At 42.5% G+C, this 18,235-nt stretch overlaps 1 protein-coding gene across 2 annotated transcripts in view; it reads left to right on the forward strand.

Moving 5' to 3' along the window:
* Positions 1-18,235, forward strand: part of TMC5 (transmembrane channel like 5) — a 319,514-nt gene that overhangs the window by 122,623 nt on the left and 178,656 nt on the right. For both annotated transcript variants that reach the window (XM_077448949.1, XM_077448948.1), the window contains 2 exons: positions 5,270-5,518; positions 10,327-10,478. In XM_077448949.1, the coding sequence (XP_077305075.1) occupies positions 5,270-5,518; positions 10,327-10,478 (401 nt within the window). The remainder of the gene's footprint in view (positions 1-5,269; positions 5,519-10,326; positions 10,479-18,235) is intronic.

The following is an 18,235-nucleotide window of genomic DNA, read 5'->3' on the forward strand; positions in this document are numbered from 1 at the left end:
ACACGGGCGGATTGTCTGTTCAACTAAGTTCGTCAGACAATCCGACAGACAGTCCGTTCAACTTTTGAATGAACGGACTTGACCACACACGATGAACAGACAGTCCGCTGAAAGCTTGCGCGATGACGTATACAGCACGTACGACGGGACTAGAAATACGACGTCCAATACACTGCAATGCAACCTTCGGCCGTGTAAATCCTTTCTGAGCATGCGCCATACTTAGTCCGTCCAACTTGCCTACACACGAGCGGACTGTCCGCTGAAACCAAGTTTGGACGGACAAAACCAAGTTTGGACGGACAAAATTACAGAAATTCCGAAAGACTTAGTCCGTCAGACTGTCCGCTGAAAAAGTCAGCTGAAGCCCACACACGAGCGGATTGTCCGCTGAAACACGGTTCAGCGGACTAAGTTGGGCAGACAATCCGCCCGTGTGTACGCGGCCTAAGGTGTAGTGGAGCTGGCCCATAATAATACAAAGCTGTTGAACCCGGATGCAAGGCGGTAAGCACAAACATAGTTTTTCTTTGATTTTATGATAATCCTGGCAATTCTGTGAGGAAGAAGAGATTATACTCTGGATGCCTTAGATCCCTTGGGGGACAAAGTGCATATAGACCTACTCGAAAGTAAGAGGTCATGGTTATCTGGTGAGTTTTTCAGTGGGGTGGTGGCTCACTAAGGTGGATTGAAGCATGGAAGAAATCACTGAATTAAAGAACTGTTCAAGAGTGCAATTTATATGTTTGTGTTGCACAAATTGCACTGAGCACTTTATATAGTGGAATTAATACATTACATTAAAAATTACATCTGAAATCTGCATTTTAAATGGATATTTTTTGTAGCACTTTCATGGATAGTTAATATTGTGTTATGAATAATGCAGTTTGCACTTTATTTTATATGAGTTTTGAGCTTTATATTATTAGTTGTAGAAGCGCTGTAGCACTCTTAATTGTAAATAAGAGTAAGGCTACTTCAGATTGGGGCGTTGCGGGCATCGGCTACATTTAGCGCCGCTTTACCGTTGTTTTAGCGGCGCTATTCAGCCACTAGCAGGGCAGTTTTAACCCCCGTTGGCAGCCAAAAAAGGGTTAAAACATGTCATGTTGCTAAATTTGATTTGTTTTGCTAGCCACAAGTGCGTACATAGAGCATTTGGTACCCGGGGTGGTTCCTCTATCTGGCACTCCCCATCTGCCCCCCCCCCATCACTCACTGTCCTCTCCGGTCACCCTCCGTCCCCTCTGGTCACTTTCTGTTCCTTTCCAGTCATTCTCTACCACCTTCTAGTCACTCTCTGCCCTCTCTAGTTGCTCTCTGTCCCTCTATGTTCACTCTTCATCTCTTCACTTTTGGCCCCCTTTGATCACTCTATGTCCTCTATGGTCCCTCTCTGCCCCCTCATTGCACTACCTGCCCCCTCATTGCACTCTCTGCCCTCTCTGGTCACTCTCTGCTCACTCTCTGCCCCCTCTGGTCCACCTCCCCCCCTCATTTTACTCTCTGCCCCCTCATTTTACTCTCTGCCCCCTCATTTCACTCTCTGACCTCTCTGGCCACTCCCTGCCCCCTCATCTCGCTCTCTGCCCTCTCTGGTCACTCTCTGCCCTCTCTGGTCACTCTCTGCCCCCTAATTTCCCCCTCTGCCCTCTCTGGTCACTCTGGTCACTCCCTGACTCTACTTAACCCTCTCCCACTATACACCACCACCCTCCCCCCTTCCCCCAGGCACTCACCTTCCTGGCTGGGTCCACCAGGCACAGCACACAGACCAGCAAAGACTGTAGGAAGTCCCCTGCAACAATGTGATCAGATGAGATCCGGTCCAGTGGAGCCCCTTCCCCAGATGAGCTGCTGCCCGACTGACTGTCCAGAGCCTGGATGGAGGGGTTGGTCCGGCCCCCCTAAACAGCACCCCCCAACCCACCCCCCACTGGAATGCCACCGGCTAGCCACATACCAAGAAGAAAAGCTTCAGGGGAGAGATAATGGAAGTTAAATTATTTGATGTGCTTACATAGATGCAGAGCCTATTAGAACAGTCTATAGGTGTAGAGTGGGATAGACAGGTTATTGTCCAATAATCTGTTTCTGCATTTCATACAGTACCATCACATCAAATATCAATCAAAAGTTAATACAAATACTTTTTGTTTGAATGCAATAAATAGGTACTTAAAGTGGATGTAAACCCTCACATATACCCAGTGAAGTGAACAGCCACAGATGATACACAGAGATGAAACAAATCTCCCTATATAAGTTTTACATGTATATCTGCTGTCTTCATCTGTATATATCCTTTAGAAAGTGTTCTTCGTGTTAAACTTTTTTCTCTTCCTGGTTACCACTGGGAGTGGATTATTGGCATACAGCCAAGACAGCTGGTTGGAGGGCACACACCCCACTGCTAATCTGTTTATAGCAACCTCCCCTCAACGCAAACTTCTATCTCTCGTTTTGGAGAACGTGTGAGACGTTATCAGGCTGATAACGGAGCTGTGGAATAAGGGACAGCTATGGGACATAGAGCTTTGAAGAGAGATAAGAAAACACTACAGATATGTGTGCCCAACTCAAATTTCATGAATCAGGTTTACATACACTTTAAAGTGGTTCTAAAGCGTAAAGGTTTTTTCACTTTAATGCATTTTATGAATTAAACCACTTGCCCCATATGGACATACCCATACATCATCTGGTTTAGTGGTTCTACCAGGATCAATGCTGCAGTCATGACCCTGGTATCTCTTTCTTCAGTAGGCAATGATGAATAATGTAACTAACAACACTGCACAGAGCAAATAAGTATGACGTTTGTTATTGTATTTTAAAATAATAATGCTTTACAATCACTTTAAATTAATTTATACTATAATAAATAGTAAGCTCTGATATCCACTTCCTAGTAAGAACCCATCATAAATAGTGTGGGCAACAATGGTTTTGCAATTTTGAGAGGTCACCATGTTTACAGGCATACAACACACAGGCTGATTCAGTGGTACAAGTGAAACATTGCTTCCCGGGAACCATGCAGCTGACAGGGCAGCTGTTTTGACATTACATTTGTCTTCTTTAAAAAAAAAAAAAGGCTGTAATTTATTCTTAAAGTTTTGTGACTAACGTTCATTTTAGAACTAAGCTTATAGCCTAGAATTAGGGCTGGGGTTCTTCATAAAGTTTTGTAGGAGAGGATTTCCCATAGGATAGGTGTACATTAATTTGTTTTCTTTATTGTGCCAACTAAAATATTTTCACATATAGTTCACAATACCCTTTCAGAGCATTCCTTTTGATGCACAAAAATGTACTGGTCTTTCCAGGAAAACGCATTTCTAATTGTTATTTACAGGAGGAACAGTACAAATTCCGTAAAGAGTTTGTGGTAGACCAAGACCTTGCAAAGCCACTATTGTTCAGAACAGTTTAAAGTAGATGTAAACCTTAAAGTGATTTGTAAACCTTCGTGTTTTTTTTTTTGTTTTTTTTTAATAACAAACATATCATACTTACCTCCACTGTGCAGTTTGTTTTGCACAGTGTAGCCCCGATGCTCCTCTTCTGGGGTCCCCAGGCAGCTCTTGCGGCTCCTCCTTGCATTAGTTAAACCCCTAGGAGAAGCGTTCTCCCTGGGGGTTACCTTGTGGGTGCACTCCCGAGTCCAGCATTTGCGTCCATAGACACGGAATGTCGGACTTGGCCCCGCCCCCTCGGCACCCGCGTCATTGGATTTAATAGCAGCGGGAGCTAATAGCTGCGCTGTTATCAATCTATCCAATCAGGAGCCGAGAGTCCCAGGAAGAGAAGAGAAGAAGACCGCATCTCCGCCGTGGGAATTACAGGGCTCAGGTGAGTAAAACGGGGGGGGGGGGGGGGGCTAGAGGGCCGGTTACTGTCAGAAGTTTTTTCACCTTAATACATAGGATGCATTAAGGTTTAAAAATACGAGGATTTACAACCCCTTTAACTGACATTTGGCTAAATGTGTCATTGCCATTTTTTAATCATGAAATATACTTTAATTTTTTTATCCTTTTTTTGCTGCTTGTACTGCTATTTTCCCCTGGCCTTTTCGGTTATTTCATACATTTGCTCCAGCTTTGGCTACACATCATTGCTCTGGACTAGCTTTCTGATGGTAACAACACTGAACCATGTTTGCACAATGTCCACTTAGGCCACGTACACACGCGGGGACTGTTCGCCCAACTTTGTCCGTCAAACAGTTTCGGCAAACAGTCCGCTCAAAATTAGCATGGACGGACATGGCCACACACGACGTACGAACAGTTTGCTGAAACCGTGCGCGATGACGTGAACGGCACGTACGACGGGACGAAAAATACGACGTCCTATACACTGCATTATAACTTTCGGCGTGTAAAGCCTTTCTGAGCATGCGCGGAACTTAGTTTGTCGAACAAGCCTACACACGAGGGAACTGTTCGCTGAAACAAGGTTTCAGCGGACAGTTTTTCGGAAATTCCGAAAAACCTTGTTCAGCGGACTGTTCGCTGAAACTGTCCGCTGAAAGCCCACACACGAGCGGACTGTTTGCCGAAACACTGTTCAGCGGACAAAGTTGGGCGAACAGTCCCCGCGTGTGTACGCGGCCTTACAGTCTCTACAAGGGGTGAAGGTATGAGGTTGACCACAAAGGAGCATAAATGGGAGACAGTTATCTGAATAAGAACCTTCATGGCAAGATCACAAAGTATTGTTTAATCAATGCTGCATATTTAAAGAGATTGAGGATCCTTTTGAAATGTCAATAATATGTGAAACCTTATATATATAAATATATATATATATATATATATATATATATATATTTCAATGATCAACCTCTTGGCACGGAAAGTACGCCTATATATGCGGCCTTTTCAGCGAGTGGACTTTAGTGGCAAGCGGGCACATATATGTGGCCCTGTGTAAACAACTTGCCATGCTCAGAGTTCGCTCCCTGCAGGCTTCCAACACGGTAGCCGACGGGGATCGGTAAGCTCTCTATGCATACATGTGATTGGGAGCTTTCCGATCATGTGACCACTGTGACAGCCAATCACAGTGTTCACATGACCCGATTGCCCACCTCTGACTTTTAGAACTCTAAAAGGGCCAGAGACTGTCAGCGCCAAGGGGTTAAGTCTACATCTACAGTAAAGTATCAGCATTTAATATTGTGTGTTTATTTAGTTTCCATTGTACCACTTTAGCTTATCTGCTTTCCTAATTTTTATAATGTTTTTTCAATCAGTCCTTTCAGAGGTTCAAGCAAGCCACCTTAGATGTTTTTGAAATATTAGAACTTTGGCATAGTACCTTGAAAATCATAGAAGGAAAATTTGGGTCAAGTATTCTGTCATACTTTGTTTTCCTCAAATGGCTCCTACTCTTCAACATCTTCTCATTTGTGGTGAACTTCAGTTTTATAACTATTCCACAGTTTGTTGATATGCCACCCAACAACCTATCATTTTCTGGTCTGGAACTTCTTACGGGAGCAGTAAGTACAACAATGCTTTTCAAAGACTTGTATTATTCATTGTTTGTATGGTATGTCATTTCTCCTTATGTTACCCTGCAAATAAATGTTCTGCTGAATCGTGTTTCCTAGTCTGTGCCTGCTTTGGATAACGTTTTTGTTAAGGTTTTGGAGTGTGATAGAAATTTTGAATAAAAATATTAAACACCCATGAATCCCATGAAGATCCACTGTTCTAAAGTCTCAGATGTGTGTATTGCCTAGGGTATGTTTTTTTTTATATATAATTTTTATTTTATTTCTTTTTCATTAAGGTTAGGGAGGGGATTGAGAAGATAACCACGGGGGAGGAGAGGTAGACGTAGTGCAATTAAGTCTATAGCAATTGTCTATAGTCTATAGCAATTGAGCCCTATAAGCATAAGGTACAGACTGATGGGATAGGGGGTCTCTCAGACCTGCCTAGTTGACTTGCTCATCTTAAAGCTGATATCCATGTTTTAGTGAACTTTAAATAGTTCCTTTTAACCAAGCTGGTCTAAACTAACTATTTACCTCACTACTAGCACAATAAGCATTTCACTGATCAACAAAAAGTTTTCCTACATTCAAATGATCGACCTCTGTCAAGCAGATATGGCCACACACTGATCGAAACTGGGCCAGTCACTGGTGAACTGACCACATTTTCACCTGTTTATGGCCAGCTTTAGTGTAATACTACCAAGAACCAAGAACAGACATAGCCACACAAGACACTCCCAGACGGGATAGAAACAGTAATACAAAATGTAGCCTTACTTTTTGTTACTCTGACCTTCAATGTTTTACATTCAATATGATTATGTCAGGGCATCCACCTTTTGAATAGTGCCTGTTACACTCTGTATTTGTATGTCTATTTTTCATTATGCTCAATAAAACTTTCTTTTTTGATAAAAAAAAAAAAGTTTACCTACTCTGGTTTTAGTGCAACTAGGTGACTAGAGAAACCTAGCCCTTTTGCTGCCAGCGTTAAGGACTCTAGAGAGGACATACTAAACAGGATAAAAACTTAAACTGCTCAGGACAGCAACAAGAAAGCAGCTTTATTTCCCTAGCAGAGGGATCTGCAATTAGCGGACCTCCAGCTGTTGCAAAACTACAAGTCCCATCATGCCTCTGCCTCTGGGTGTCATGCTTGTGGCTGTCAGTCTTGCAATGCCTCATTGGACTTGTAGTTCTGCAACAGCTGGAGGTCCGCTAATTGCATATCCCTGCCCTAGCAGGTAAGGCAGCAGTTCTTTGCATTACTGACCATCAGCAGCATGGTTCTTACAGTCCTGCTGTCCTGGTAATAGATGACAAGTGGAATAATATGCTGGCCTCATACATCTTTTGGAAAATGCAGTGGTGTGTCCCAGACTTTCTACTGGAGTTCTATGTAGCTGTTACAGCCATGGCGATGTCCCCCATGCCTCATCGCTCACCTAATGGACCTCACCATGGCTAATGATTCACATGCCAGGCTAATATTTTTATTTACCCATTGTATATGTGAGCTATTAAAATCTGATCCAAAGGCCCACTTACATGTTCATTACATTCAGTGTGCATCAGACATTCCTAAAAAAAAGCATGGGCATCCTTAAATTGGATAATGTCCAGGACCTTGGCGGCATTCAATAGGTATCCTGCTTTTAACATATTAATGTATTATCTGGTGGGAATCCCTGGCCAGTGACATTACTGGCTTTTTAAAGAAGTAGTATGTGTCCTTCTTATGTTCTACCCTAATAAGGAAACAGTGTACATATTAGAGCAGCAATGTCGCACAGGGGATAACCACTGAGAAAGAACATATTGCTGGGAGCCTGGGCTGCAACATGCCATGTATTATAGGACCAGTTCGGGAAGTGAGCAGCAAACCTGCACAGCTCCCTTTTTGCTTTGCTTTTACTGTGCATGTGCCATTCCTCCTGCATTGTGCTTACACAGTTTCACAATCTTTCCCATCAACCTCCCACAGCCTGCACCAATGCTAACAAACATTGCTGCAGAGAAAAGGCATGGGCTACCTACTGCTTTATAATAACAAGGTCACAGGCAGCTATATAACCTCCCCTGCTCCTGCAGCTGATTGGCACTGCTTGTGAGACCTGCAGTCTTACACATTTACACTATGCCAGATCATGGGTGCAGAGGGAGCAGGCCTTCTTGGCATCCTATCCACTAACATCTCTGGGATAGCTTGTAATGCCCCTGCTTAAGGGCCTAGCACTGACGGTCTAGATTGTTGCCCCCTGCTAGAGTCCTCATGCTCTTTTGAGTCTACTCTAACTCTCTGAAGTGTGACTTCCTTCTCTGTGTTCTCTAGCAAGGAGTTTTCTGCAATCATGTCCGACTTCATGGCTAAAATCACTACCATGAGCTGACACAGCTGAGCTTCTTTTCATTTTCCTGCAGAGTCTCTCTGCACCTATCTCTGTATGGTTGATTTTGAATGAGTCTGTGCAAGAGGAGCCTTATTCTGCCAATACTACTCCTATGCTTAAGGAAACTATTTCAGTCATTATGACACCGTACACACACACACACCTAGAGCTGGAGCAGCCTGCTTCCAAAATCTCTAAGGTTACCAGTCTATGCTCCCAAGTCTGTCAAAACCTTCCCAGTTCATTTGCTACTAAAATCCTTTTGTATGGAGAGATAAAATCCAGACTAAGCTATTTAGCATTACCTTACGAAATGCTCTTTATGGATACAGCCTTTTTTGTCCTAACAAGACTCTTTTTCCATGGAAGACATTCCAGTGTTTGAAAAACGTCATTCTGCCTAACAGATGCTGCCTTGCAAGCCGCCATTGCTGTGATGTCCATCTGCCAGACCCTGGTTGTATGATCCAAGGATATGCCTAGAAATCCAGGTTCAACCTTTACTGATCCTTTAGTTCTTCCACAATTGGAACTTATTTCCCTGCACTTCTGTCATACACTTAATATGTAGAATGGGCCTGATGTCTATACATATGTGGAGGACCCTCTGGCTTAAATGCTTTTCTATGAAACATCGGTGCAAAAAATGCCTATTGTGCATAGGCTTACTATCAAAGGGCATAAGGAGGCTAAACCTCAGACTGGAAAAATCTTCTAACTCAGAAGCTAAGAATAGTCTTTTTAATTTCTCCCAGTCCTCTAGGTCCAAGCCCAAGCCTAGGATTACCAAATCCTGCAAGCAAGTCCTCCTAACAATGAGGGGAGCCCCCCTCTTCAAAGTGGGGGGCGTCTGTTAGCCTTTTCTACCAGTTGAACCAAACACATCTTGGATGCATGGGGACAGCTAGAGTTTCAAACTACCTCCACCCTATTTCATGATGTCAAGCCTGTCAGCATCCCTGCAAGGATGAGCATACCTCCACAAACCTCTGGAAGAAGAGTCATAGCCAGGATCCTGCAAAAAGAGGTTTCATGGTTTCAACTGAAACTTAAATCCTGTAGACAGCGGTATAAACTTCTTGTCTCAGAATTACCCCTGTGTCCTCTAATGAACTCCAAAAAAAGGAAAATCCTGTTTTATTATTGTATATGATGCCTAACTGCATTACAGTATTAGATAATGAGCGTTAAATTATGCTTTTAAGAAAAGATTTTGTGGGTGGATGTTAAATCACTAGCAAGCTTCTATGGTTACAGACTTTACCAGTCTATCTTACTCTCAAAAATGTAATCTCCATCTATATATTTAGGATAAAATAGTTTGTCGCAGCCAGCTAGCCAGCCAACCAATTAACACCCCCCCCCCCCCCGACGCTCGCTCACTGCTTCCCCCCATCACTCTATCACCGCATCACTTGCCTGTCACCTGCCAGGCCCCTTGCCAGCCCCTGCACTTACCCCATCCAGGTCTCTTCCAGAGTCCCAGAGTCCAGAGTCCCAGGGGTTGCTTCTCCTCCTGACCAATCAGGACTTTGGACCCACGGCCAATCGTGTTTTAGGACTCCCAGCTAATCTTCCTGATTGGCCAGGAGGAGTAAAAGGATGACATTAGCAAATATTAATTCACTAATGTCACACAACTGGATGGGCTCGGGGCGTAAAGAGCCCACCCTTTTTGAAGGCAATTAGAGCCTCTAGCTCTAATCATGTGCTTCTGCAAAAAAAACAAAAAAAAACCATTGGAATCCATGTGTCCGGCTCCCTGCATGTAGATTAGGGGCGGGGCGCATGGATAAGGGGGGACGGCGCCTCTGCGCCCTGCATAAGCGGCCGCCACTGCTAGGAACTTTGCTCTACAGTTTGGACAGACAAAAATAAAGATCAGACAATATCAGACACTGGGGGTTATTTATGAAAGGCAAATCCACTTTGCGCTGCAAGTGCACTTAAAAGTGCAGTCGTTCTAAATCTAAGGGGTAGATCTAAAATGAGTGGAAGCTCTGCTGATTTTATCATCCAATCATGTGCAAGCTAAAATACTGTTTTTTATTTTCCTTGCGTGTCCCCCTCGGATCTACAGCGACTTTACTTCCAAGTGCACTTGCAGTGCAAAGTGGATTTTCCTTTAGTAAATAACCCCCATTGTGTCTTTGCTGCTTGGCTTGATCAGCAGATGCATTTTGCACAGATATAAGAACCAGGAATCAAGTCTGCTTTCTGCATTGATTAGAAAAACATTATGGTCACACTGCAGTTGGATGTCACATGAGCCATATGGTATGACCAACAGGTAAGGGGCATTTATATAATTTTTAGGACGTATAGACACTTGCAAATGTGTCTTCATACAGTGCATCTTAAGATTTTTAGATTTGACTTGTGATTTTATTTTTATTTATTTTTTTACATTTTCAGGGCTATTTTGATAAAACTGTTCTGTATTATGGATTTTACACAAATAACATCATCAGAAAAGATCCACATCTTGCAGCTTACAATATGCAGCTTGCTTATATTTTCACTATTGGATTGTATATGGCTGTCTGCTTCCTTATCCTGCTTTTCAGGTAAGATTTATAGCATCTGTACGGCTAAAAACAGAGCAGGGCTACACCATATTATGCTCTGACCTTTTCTCTGAATTCCTATGTGCTAATAATTATTATATTTAAAAAAAAAATGGACATGCAGTGGGAAGAAACTTTAATTGGCCTGAAAGGCTCATCACCTGGGTGACGTGACTTTTCTCTACAGCTCTTCCTCCTAATATTCATTTCTGCCACAGGAAATAACACAAGTCTACAAATAAGGAGAACAAAGAACCCCCAAAGCACTGACCCACACTGCCCAGCTGGAGCATTAACACTGAACTTCTCTTGTTTGCTTCTTTTTCTTTATTAAATATACCATTAAAAGCATTGTGTTATATCAGTTTGAGAAGTAAAACAATACCTGTTAATCCTGCCAGAAATCTTTCTCTTGCACGGTAACATGTTGTGTTAGGACAGCTCATTAGAAATGGATAAGCTGCCAACGCACCTGAGCATGCTTAAAATTGCACTCACCCATTTTTTATTTATTTTTTGTAAGTCATCGAACGACCATGTGTTGTCATGCGTTTCAGCCAATTTACTTAGATCGTTGGGGTGCTGTCTAAAAAAGCCAGGTTTGTTATTTGCAAACATGGAGTTACTGGTCATAATCTGAAAGCACATTGTGTTGTCACTCTATAAAAATAGGAAGTGCTTGAACAAAACATCCATGGCAGGTCATCAAGTATTTATTTTACTGAAAGCTGAAAATTTAAGGATTAAAACTTCTTTTGAAATTACATTAGGTTGTTTATGTTAGAGTTTGGTGATTTGGAATTACATAATAAAGTAACACCGGGGTTTCTTTAATATCGTACCATTTCTTGGCACAATGTTTTATCGCTTTAAAGATTTTTTCAATTCTGCTATTCTTTGATAAATACTTAAATCGGAAACTTCATCCTAAAGTGGAAGTTCCGCTTTATGTCCTTCCTCGTTAGCAGCTATATTATTCACAAAGTTGGGAACATGAAATTGTCCAAAATGTCCCCCAAATAGGGGTTGTAAAGGTAATTTTTTTTATTTTCTACATAGGTTCCTTTAAGCTAGTGCATTGTTGGTTCACTTATCTTTTCCTTCGATTTCCCTTCTAAATGTTTTTTTCTTTGTTTTCTTTGTCTAAATTTCTCACTTCCTGTTTCACCCCAGTAAGCTGTTCAGTAAGCTGTTGTGGCTGACTAACCACCAGCTCGGATGATGGTGAGAAGTTTACTGAGGAGAAACAGGAAGTGAGATATTCAGACAAAGCAAAAAAACATTTAGAAGGGAAATCAAAGGAAAAGGTAAGTGAACCAACAATGCACTAGCTTAAAGGAACCTATGTAGAAAATAAAAAATTTACCTTTACAACCCCTTTAAGAGTTCCCTTCACTGGAACTAAGGGGCCAAGCCCAACACCTAAAACACAACCCCACACCATAATCCCCCTCCACCAAATGACCTGGACCAGTGCACAAAGCAAGGTCAATAAAAATATGGATGAGCGAGTTTGGTGTGATGGAATTTGACTGGCATGCGCAGAGTTCTGACCTCAACCCAATAGAACATGTGCGTGTAAAGGCAAGTGTCCCTATACTTTTGGTAATATAGTGTATTTGCCCAATTAAACAATGCATTGAGGTCGGCTTGTAAATTGGAGACATCCTGTAAGAATGTTATTACACTGCATAGCTTGGTGTCATCTGCAAAGACTGAAATTGTACTTTAACGCTGGGTTCACATTGCAGCGATGCGGGAACGCCGCGAATCCGTGGCTGGGTTCCCGCATCGCATGCCTCCCAGCGGCAGTTCACACTGCCCTATGCGAACTGCTGGGAGTGTCAGTGAAACGTTAATGACACCCCCAGATCAGTTTGCATATCGCAGTGCGATCTGCAAACTCGGACAGGAATCGGATCGCATGGTGTGAACATCCATGCGATCCGATTCTGCTGCGGACCAAAAAAAGGGTCCTGTGCGAGTTTGGGGCGGATGCGATGCGAATTCAGCCATACTATCTGTATGGCTGAACTCGCATCACACAGAGATCGGATGTGATTTGCACTGCAGTGCGGTGTGAATCACATCCGGATCTCGTAGCCGCAGCAGTGTGAACCCAGCCTTAATCACAAACTCGATATCATTTACAACTATATTAACAAGTAAGGGTCCCAACAATGAACCTTGGGGTATACCACTTAGATAGGGTACCTTACACCAGCCCTCAAAATTTCCATTTGCCTGCTCGCATTTGGCGAGTGGAAAAAACTTGAGGGGAGTGTGGGGCTGCCTCGCAGGGGGGAAGGACGCCGCCGGAAAGCGGAGTTAAATGGGAGCTGTTCTCCTCCCAGTGATCAGTCAGAAACCTAGGGAAGAGAGAGGTGAGCTGGCTGGATCGCACAGTGCGGGGATCTCATGCTGTGACACAGCATGGATTTCAATTGCCCAGCGACCATGGTCAAACAAAGTCCCAACTCCTGGACCAGCTTCTATGATAGACAGCACACTGGTCCAATGCTGGAAAATTGAATTAGTGCGACATCTATCATATGAGCCAGTCCAGGAGGCAGAACTGTTTAACTGCGGCTGCTGGGCCATTCAAATCCATGCTGTGTCACAGCGGGAGATCCTCACTCTGTGTGATCCGCCTCTCATCTCTCTGATACCCATGCACTAGTGAGGCTGCACTGATGGACACAAGTGAGGGTGCGCTGATGGACACAGGTGAGGCTGCAATGATGGGCACTGGGGAGGCTGCACTGATGGGCACTGATGAGGCTGCATTGATGGGCACTGATGAGGCTGCATTAATGGACACTGGTGAGGCTGCATTGATGTGCACTGATGAGGCTGCATTGATGGGCATTGATCAGGCTGCATTGATGGGCACCGATGAGGCTGCCTTTATGGGCACTGATCAGGCTGTATTTTTTGGGCACTGATAGGGCTGCACTGATGAGACTGCATTAATGGGCACTGATGAGGCTGCATTGATGGGCACTGATGAGGCTGCATTGATGGGCACTGATGAGACTGCATTGATGGGCACTGATGAGGCTGCATTGATGGGCACTAATGAGGCTGCATTAATGGGCACCGACATGCTGCATAAACGGGCACTGATGGGCACTGATAAAGTTGTTAATATTTATTTTTGTAACTTAATTCTGCATAAAATATTTAACAGTGTAATTTCATGAGATCATTTATAAGTGCATGTTTAGGGGCAGAATTAGGGGCATGGCAGGGTAGGGTTTGGGTGGGGCAACTGGTGGCAAGTAACTCTTAAGGCCTGGCTAGTAGCTCAGGACTTGACATTTTGAACCCTGCCTTAAACCATTCAGAGTATGATTCATTACCTGACAAGAGAGGTTTTAAGAAACTGTGGAATTTAAGCCACACAAATTATTATCTATTTACCTACTGTATGTATTTACTTAGCTTGGAATGCATCTCCAACAGACATGTCAGTGGCGGCCACTCATACGAGACGCAGGGGCGCCACCCCCTAATCTATGCACCCGGCTTCTAATCTACATGCAGGGCACCAGACACATGGATTTCAATGTTTGTTTTTGAAGCACATGATTACATCCTGAGGCTCTAATTGACTTCAAAAAGGGTGGGGAGGGGGTGGGCAGTTGTGTGGCATTTTGTGTGACATTAGCAAACAAATATTCGCTAATGTCTTTCTGTTTCTCCTCCCGGCCAATCAGGAAGCGGGTCCTGAGACCCGATTGGCTGCGAGTCCTAAGACCCGATTGGCTGCGAGTCCTAAGACCCGATTGGCTGCGAGTCCTAAGTCCTGATTGGCCTGAAGGAGAAGCGACTGCCGGGACTCGGAAGGAGACGCTGACCCGTTAACCTAAACCTGATGCCAATAGAGAAGAGGAGAAAAATGGGCTATGGACTTTCTAGGCACAGTTACAACAACTTTTTGTTAAAAATACAAATTTTCTTTACAAAAACAAAAAAAAGCAATAAATACAAAAAACAGTCATCAACAGTCAAGGATTCATCCCAATTTGTGTTACCGTTGTCATATTATAGTCATAATGTACTTAGTGGTAAAAAAACTAAATTGCTCTTAGAAATATAACAGTATATAATCCAAAATCGCGGAACTTTAAAAATAGGTTGAAAGATGATACTATGCTCGACATGTTTCGCGTGTTTTCATGCTTCTTCCGGAGCTTATCGTGACTGACTAACAAAATAGAAAAAATGATAATAAGAACAACAAGCAAAATACACAAAAATTGAATATTTATTGATAAACAAAAAAAATTTGTCGAGCATAGTATCATCTTTCAACCTATTTTTGATGTACCGCGATTTTGGATTATACTGTTATATTTGTAAGAGCAATTTTTTTTTTTACCACTAAGTACATTATGACTATAATATGACAGCGATAACACAATTTGGGATGAATCCTTGACTGTTGTTGACTGTTTTTTGTATTTATTGCATTTTTTTTGTGTTTTTGTAAATAAAATTTATATTTTTAACAAAAAGTTGTTGTAACTGTGCCTAGAGAGTCCATAGCCCAATTTTCTCCTCTTCTCTATTGAGTTTCAAATTTAGGACGTGGCACGCTGTCATCATTTTGTATCCACCATGCCACATGGTGTCTTGATACATTTCAAGTTTTCCATAAACCTGATGCCAGTTTTACATGATGTCAAGGTAAAACTCAAGACATGGGAGAACCTGCCACTATCTTTATTAAGTCAGGTTAATTTGATTAAAATAAGAATTCCTCCAAAATTTAATTAATGGTTCAGGAATTCCTCCGATTTGATTCCAAAAATGTTTTTCACCAAACTTAACCTATTGCTGTCCTCATTTCCGTGGGGCCCTCGCCCTCGATGCTAAAAAATGAACTATCTTAAGGCCCTCTTCACAAGGGGGTCTGGCCCTACCTGACTGCCACAAATATTTTGTCACCTCTCAACTTGTAACTGCTCAGTTGTGGTTAGGTCCTGACTTTTCTAACCCTGCTACGGTCCTGGAAGCAGCAATCAAATCTTTCCTAGAAGGACTCAAATCCCTTCTGTTCCTTGGCCCTAAAGCTCGGTACTCTTTGACTCCATCCCTGCTCACTACTCTTAGGATCTGGACGTAGGGTTGGGTTATGAATCCCAGACCCAGATGGTGCTCTCTCCTAACACCCCTCTCTGGCTCAACTCCACCCTCCGCACCTATGCTCACTTTCAGAGCCCCATCCCTGGACCAAATACAATATTAAAACCATTTCACATATAGTGGATCAAGGCACTCTCCTTTTCTAATATTCACACATAATATAATATCCCGGCCTCCTACTATTTTAGATATTGGCACCTTTGGTAGCCAATTTTCCCATTTCACTGTAGTTCTAGCTTGCTCATATCTTGAACATATACTCAGAACCAAATGTTCTGTTAAGCCCACCTTAGTACTCTACAACTACCTGGTCATGGAAACACTCTCAGACATGTCACTTTGTTGGTGGAATTGGCTGGTGGATATACCAGAGCTTGAGAACGAAGATTGGTCTGACCTTTGGGATGCTCCTTTCAAATAACTTGTCTCTCTTAGGGACAGGCTCATACAATTTAAAATTGTTCACAGAGCTTATTATACCCTCTGTTGACGCCACAAATTGGATTCCCCCCCAAACTGCTGGAGGTATACTTATCTACTTGGAAATTTCATCCATATTTTCTGCATGTGCCCTGCTATAGTCCTGACCTGGGAGGCAATAATTAAACTCATCAGTGCAACTACTGGTGTTGCCCTTATCTCCCCCCCCCATGTATATGCTTGCTGGGCCTCTTTAAGGAACTGGCCCCCACAGCAGCTGTGAGGACACTGCTGGGACTCTTCCTGTTCTACAAAAGGAGGGTCATTATCCTGAAAAAAGCCTGCTCCACCCATCGTATCATTTTGGAAGCAAGTTCTAAATGCTACTCTGCCCTTGTACCAAGAGACCTACCACAACAGAGGATGCCCCAAGAACTTTGACAAAGTAGAGTCAAAATGGCTTGATAACAATTCTACAGTCTTGATGTCTGACACTCCTTGATTACCATAACAAATTTCCTGTGCCCAGATCTACCTGGGCTATATGACAGGGCTGATGTTTCTCTGGGGACTCTGAACCGATTTCAGCAACATAATCCTAATAGGTTTCACACACACACACAAGTTTTTTACTCTATGGCGGTAGCGCCTTGTTTGTGCCTTTGGCTAGGTTTGTATAGGTGGGCGCCCCTACACGGGCAATTCCTCACTCCAATGACAATCTCATGTCTGTGCATGGGCTCCCAAATCAGCTGGCTGTTCTCTGTAATGAGAACAGTCAGACAGGTTGGAAAACCAGACAATTTAAAAGTCCTCCAGCCGTGAAACTGAAATAGTGAGGATGCAGTGTCTAAGAGATACGGCTTATACTGTCAACATCAAGCAATACTATTAAAACTGTGCACTTACTGGACACTCACAATAGACATATATTTTTTTATTAATTACAATTTTTAATTACTTGGGTATAAATTCTGTAATGAGACAGTTAGTATGCGCAACCATTGTCATACTGGATTTTAAATCTTTCAAACTACACTGACAAATTGTTTGAATTCAAGTGGCTACCTTTGCACCAAAAAGGAAAATTACAGTTGTACTATTCCTTTGCAGATAATAGACAGGAAAGCAATCTGTCCTTCGATGCAGGTCTGATGCTTTTGTACCTTTCCTGGCATCTCTCCTGTTCAGTAGTATTCATGCAACAAATAAGGTAATAGTGCAGACCGCAGACCAATGGCATAACATTTCAGTTTATTAAACTTGCAATCAGTAAAGGAACATCTATTGTGCAGTACTGCTAAGAAATGAAATAAAGTCAGTTATGGTGAAGGTTATGATGAATATTCCAAACAAGTTTCATTTCCTGAAGGTTTCATCCCAATATATACAGTAAACAAAATAAATTCCAAGAAAATAACAGAATATTAGATATTGGGAATTAATACATCAATACAGTAAAACATAACAAAAACAGATAATTTTTATTGTGTACAATCAGACATCTGCTGCCCCTTAAATTACAAACAGCATAGTTTAAAAACATAGTTTTACAGGCATTAGAGTAAGTAATAATATTAGCATGTATAGTCTATGTGTTTCACGGATATATCCACTTCCTGAGGACCCTGTACACTGTGTAACTACTTGAACTGAAATAAAAGCCTTGTGCTGAAATATGAACAAAAAAGATAATAGAGCTAAACTAGTATCCAAAAAACCTCAAATCTGCCCATGGCAGCAGAAAAAAATGTAATTGCCTCAAAAATCCCCATGCTCATCCCCACTGCGGTATGGATAAACCTCTTCACTATGGGACAAGTGAAAAGCGCCCACCAGCCCCCTGCAATACTAACCACATTCAAGAAACCTAAGCGTGAACACTCACAAGAGTGAACAAAAATTATCACTTGTGTCACCAAAAATGACACAGTAAACTATGCTCTTACCCGCAGGGAGGTTTGTCATACATTTTGAAGCCCAATCTCCCTGTTGCTGGTTTATGAAGTCTTTTGGATCTTTGGGGTGGGTTTCCATTACTGTGGCCAACTGGCCCAGTTATACATATCTTGTTGTTTGCTGTTCTATTTTCAGTGACACAAGTGATGATTTTATTGCACTCTTAGATACTATACCCCTCTTTTTGGATCCCTTGTTATTCTGTTTTGGCATTTATCCCAGTGTTT

This window comes from Lithobates pipiens, unplaced genomic scaffold (assembly GCF_037356315.1).
Source record: "Lithobates pipiens isolate NorthernLeopardFrog02 unplaced genomic scaffold, aLitPip1_a1.2 Scaffold_22, whole genome shotgun sequence".
NCBI classification, from domain to species: domain Eukaryota; kingdom Metazoa; phylum Chordata; class Amphibia; order Anura; family Ranidae; genus Lithobates; species Lithobates pipiens.